Source organism: Danio rerio, chromosome 7, assembly GCF_052040795.2.
Source record: "Danio rerio strain M-AB ecotype USA chromosome 7, GRCz13ab, whole genome shotgun sequence".
NCBI lineage: Eukaryota > Metazoa > Chordata > Actinopteri > Cypriniformes > Danionidae > Danio > Danio rerio.
The window spans coordinates 78,435,001-78,440,000 of NC_141027.1; the positions used below are offsets into that span (position 1 = coordinate 78,435,001).

General features: G+C 38.2%; 1 protein-coding gene across 7 annotated transcripts in view; it reads left to right on the forward strand.

Annotated features, from left to right (window-relative positions):
* The window catches only part of lrp4 (low density lipoprotein receptor-related protein 4), a 145,837-nt gene that overhangs the window by 106,952 nt on the left and 33,885 nt on the right, over positions 1 to 5,000 (forward strand). For all 7 annotated transcript variants that reach the window (XR_015496536.1, XM_087262279.1, XM_087262280.1 and 4 more), the window contains exons 18-21: positions 416 to 497; positions 1,807 to 1,912; positions 3,308 to 3,509; positions 3,689 to 3,878. Coding sequence is in view for 6 of the 7 variants with exons in the window: in XM_087262279.1 (XP_087118405.1) it covers positions 416 to 497; positions 1,807 to 1,912; positions 3,308 to 3,509; positions 3,689 to 3,878 (580 nt within the window). In the remaining variant the exon portion in view is untranslated. The remainder of the gene's footprint in view (positions 1 to 415; positions 498 to 1,806; positions 1,913 to 3,307; positions 3,510 to 3,688; positions 3,879 to 5,000) is intronic.

Below are 5,000 nucleotides of genomic sequence, written 5' to 3' on the forward strand. Positions count from 1 at the left end.
TATATTTTACTTCTAAAGAAAGCCTTATTTTTCAGTATGGCTGGAATTAAAGCAGCTTTTGTTTTTAAAACTAAAACCCTTGCTAAAAAAGTAATATTTTTTCGATTGACTACAGAACAAAACACTGTTGATTTGACACAATGAGTTGCATAATTAACCTAGTTAAGCTTTTAATTGCACTTTAAACTGAATACTAGTATCTTGCAAACAATAACTAGCAAATACTATATACTGTCATCATGACTAAGAAAAAGTTGATTATTAAAAAATTATGTTTAAAATGTGTTAAAGCATTTGGGAAATGTATTTAAAAAGAGCTTTAGTCAGGAGGGCTGATATTTGTGCATGTTAGTTTACCTACACTTAGTATATCCAGGGCTGTATTATATGACAGATGTTGTTGGTGTTCCTGCAGGTTGTGGTGGACACGAGTCTGGAGAGTCCCGCAGGGCTGGCTATCGACTGGCTCACACACAAACTCTACTGGACTGATGCAGGTGCTCGTCTCACACTTCAGCAGCACATCTCTGCTCATATTGGTTCATTTCATTTTTGGAATCTCATTTTCTTGTAGCTATAAGCTGTAAGTCATAGGGCGGGACTACAAGTCATATAGGGCGGAGCTATTAGTCATAGGGCGGGATTATCAGTCCTTTAGGTTGGAGCTGTCTGTACTTTGGGGCAGAGCTATCAGTTATTTAGGTAGGCGATGTCAGTCATTTAGGGCGAAGCTATAAGTCATGGGACGGGACTATCAGTACTTTAGAGCGGAGCGAGAAGTCATATACGGTGGGACTGTCAGTTCTTTAGCGTGGAGCTAGAAATCATACGGTAGGAATATCAGTTCTTTAAGGTGGAGCTATAAATCATAAAGAGCCAGACTACAAGTTATACAGGGCGGAGCAATAAGTCATATAGGGCAGGATTATCAGTACTTTAGGCAGAGCTAGAAATCATATAGGCGAGACTATCTGTACTCTAGGGCGGGAATATCACTCCTTTAGGGCGGAGCTATATGTTTTTAGGGCAGAGCTCCCTATATAAGTCATATAGGGTAGGACTATCGTTACTTCAGGGCGGAGCTAGAATTCATATAGGGCGGGACTATCAGTACTTTAGGGCAGAACTAGAAATCATATAGGGTGGGGCTATCAGTACTTCAGGGCGGAGCTAGAAATCATATAGGGTGGGGCTATCGGTACTTCAGGGCGGAGCTAGAAATCATATAGGGCGGGACTATCAGTACTTTAGGGCAGAGCTAGAAATCATAAAGGGCCAAACTACAAGTCATATAAGGCGGAGCTATGTGTCATAAAGGGCAGGACTTTTAGTACTTTGGGGGGTGGAGCTATCAGTTCTTTAGGGCGGAGCTATAAGTCATTTAGAGCGGGACTCAGTACTTAAGGAGGGAGCTGTAAGTCATATAGGGTGGAGCTATACGTCATATAGGGCGGGACTTTCAGTTCTTTAGGGCGGAGCTGTAAGTCATATAGGGTTGGGGCTATCAGATTAGGGATGTAGATAAGATCAGAATATGTACTTCCTAAGTATTAATAAACAGACAATATCTTTATTATAGGCAGATAATAAAAACATGGTAATAGTGAGAATTGGTACTTAAAATAAAGTACTACATTACTTTAAAATAACGTGTGACCAAACTTTGCAGAGGCTCCACTATTCAGGGGCGTTTAAACAGTGGCGTTTAGCCAACTGTAATCTCGACTCTACATTGACCATCCTTATTATTAACTGAAACTCTATTTATAATAAAAGCTTTATTTATTTATTTTGTGTTTCCTTCAGGCACTGATCGTATTGAGGTTTCGAACACAGATGGAAGCATGAGGACGGTTCTGATCTGGGAGAATCTGGATCGTCCACGAGACATTGTTGTTGATCCGATCGGAGGGTGAGTTACTTACATTTCAATATATAATGCTGCCCTCCACCAACACTAAAGACCAGGACTTGACATCAACTTTTTTGATCACCAGCCAGTGTGGCTAGTAGTTTTCCCACATTTTCACTAGCCACAATTTTGTTGTTGGGAAAATATATTCTATATGCATAAATATGACTTTGACATGCTTGATTTAGATTTTGTGCAATGTCCACATGCCTCCTCATTCATTTGACTTTTTGTGTATGTTGTGTATGAGCTTCCTCAGTGAGCATGAGCACATGGGTCACGTTGTCATAGTGCTGTATTACAGTTAGTTTTGATTTCACATGACTTTTCAGAGCTCAAAGGATTTACCAAATATATCTCTGTAACCACACTAAAAATAAATAAATAATTATTTCTTATACACAAATTTTAAATAATGTTCAATTCAATTCAGCTTTATTTGTATAGCACTTTTACAATATAGATTGTGTCAAAGCAGCTTCACATAAATGGTCATAGTAACTGGAACAGTGTGGTTCAGTAACTGGAACAGTGTGGTTCAGGTTTTAGTGTTTAAGTTCAGTTCAGTTCAGTTTAGCTCAGTTCAGTGTGATTTAATCATTACTGAGAGTTCAAACACTGTAGAGCCAATTCATAGATGCGTAGCTCTACCAATCCTGAACCATGCGAGGCAGTGGCGACAGCGGAGAGGGAAAAAAAACTTCACCTGATGGGAGTGAAGAAAAAAAACCTTGAGGGAACCAGACTCAGTTGGGCACGACCATTTTAATTTCTCCGCTGGCCAAAAGTCTTGTGCAGAGCTTTATTCGCCGTGATTTAGGCTGGAAGATGGCCTCAGCGAAGACTCGTCTGTCCCTGGAACGTCGCTGGAATCAGACTCATGTTCTCCACTCCCCACGACCATCAGCGCAGCAGCAGCTCAGGATATAGCCCGAATATGGAATCCTTGGGATCATCACGTCGCTGGTCTTGGATCCAATCAGTGACTCCGCATAATGTGAAAATATCAATGTTAAAACGAGCAAAATATAGCTGTTATACTATACTTTTTTTTTAACAAAACATTTCTTTAAAAAAAACTGTTGACACCAGTTAATTACACATAAATGGGAAGTTAATATCCTATATCCTGTTCAAATAATGGTTAAAGCGAAAGCAACCGGTGCTGCTTACAAAAAGGCCAATCTGCAGCAGGACTGTGGGTGCATGAACATCACGTTTTGTCTAGTCTATTTAAAAGAGAACCGATCACACCAGTTGCATTTTCAGGCACGGTTGTTTCAAGCAAGGAAACGAGCGCGCACATGTGTTTTTAACAGTCCCCTTATGTCCCTTATGACTTTTGTATGGTTTCACCAAAGAAATATAAATGTTCAAATTTTTGCATGTCCACAGATTCATGTACTGGACAGACTGGGGTGCGAATCCTAAAATCGAGCGTGCAGGAATGGACGCATGGAACCGTACAGTGATCATCTCCTCTAATCTGACCTGGCCTAATGGACTGGCTATCGATTACAGCACTGAGAGGCTGTACTGGGCCGACGCCAGCGTTAAAACCATTGAGTATGGCAACTTTGACGGGTCAGGCAGACAGGTAAACATGATTGCATTCACTAATTTGTTTTTTAATAATGCACTAATAAATGTTGAGCTATGATTAATAAATGCTCATTTTTAGTTCATGTTAATAAATACATTAACTAATGAAGCCTTATTGTAAAGTGTGACCGATGAGGATTGGTTCTGTAATGATGACAGTGTTTTCTGTTGAAGGTGTTGATTGGCAGTCAGCTGCCTCATCCGTTCGGCTTGACTCTTCATGAAGACAGAATTTACTGGACCGACTGGCAATCCAAGAGCATTCAAAGTGCGGACAAACTTACAGGATTAGATCGAAAAACACTGGCGGAAAACCTTGAGAACCTGATGGACATTCACATGTTCCACAACCACAGAACAAAAGGTAAAGCATCACAATGGAGGGTTTCTGTTTATGTGTCGATAGACAGACAGCTGTTGTTATAGTATTATTTTATTTAAATATTGTCATGATTAAAGTTTATATATATTTTTAAATCTGTCAGTTGTTGTTTTTTTATTTGTTAGCATTAGTATTTTAATATAAAAAATTTATTTTTTGTTTACATTTATTTGGATTTTAATTTAATTTTAGCATTTTTTTTTTTTACTAATTTTAAACTATTTTAACGTAGGCAATTTTGTGTGGTCTAAATAAATAGTTTTTTAGTAGTTTCTTTAATGCTGTGTTCACACCACACGCGACACTTAAATATATTTCACTATTCGTATGTAAACGGACACGTGAAAATTTTGAGGTCATTCGCTTTATTTGCGTGTCAAATTCACTTCTCAATCGACACAGATTCGCATTATGGGCAGGGCTTCTGTCTGCCTGATGATTCTAGTTTCATTGCTAAGTGGCTAACATAGATAAGATAAATAGAGAATAGCTGTGTTTATGTGCTTTAGGAAGGCTGAAAAACAGCGTCGATTCGTTCGGCGCCGTGTCTGAGTCCACTAGATCCTTTAAGAGGTGCACTAGCTCTGTGAGTTCATCAACTCCTCTAGAAACTATACTTGGATGATGGAGGCTTTCAGCGGTGCTTCAGACTGAGCCGAGCACAGTTTGATAAACTGTTGTCAGGTGTCGGCAGGTGGACTTCCCTTTTGGACACCAACAACAGGCACAAAGTCAGGGGTCTCAAACTTAAATTGGCGGGGGCCATATCAGTGGCTGACATTTCATAGGAGGGCCGTTTTAACATTCAAGTACTAGAAAAAAGTGGAAATCTGGTGTAATTGATGCACTCAGACATTCTTCCCCTGAGTATTGAAGCTTCTTCTTTTTTTTCTTATTGTACATATTAAAGGGGAGTTTAAATTGCTAAAAAAAAATACTACAATTTAATAATAGGCATAATGATAATAATAATAATAATAATAATAATTATTATTATTATTATTATTATTATTATTATTATTATTGTTATTGAAAGTATGCTAAATTATTATTATTATTATTTAAAATATACATTATTTTATTACTTTTTATTATTAAAAATAT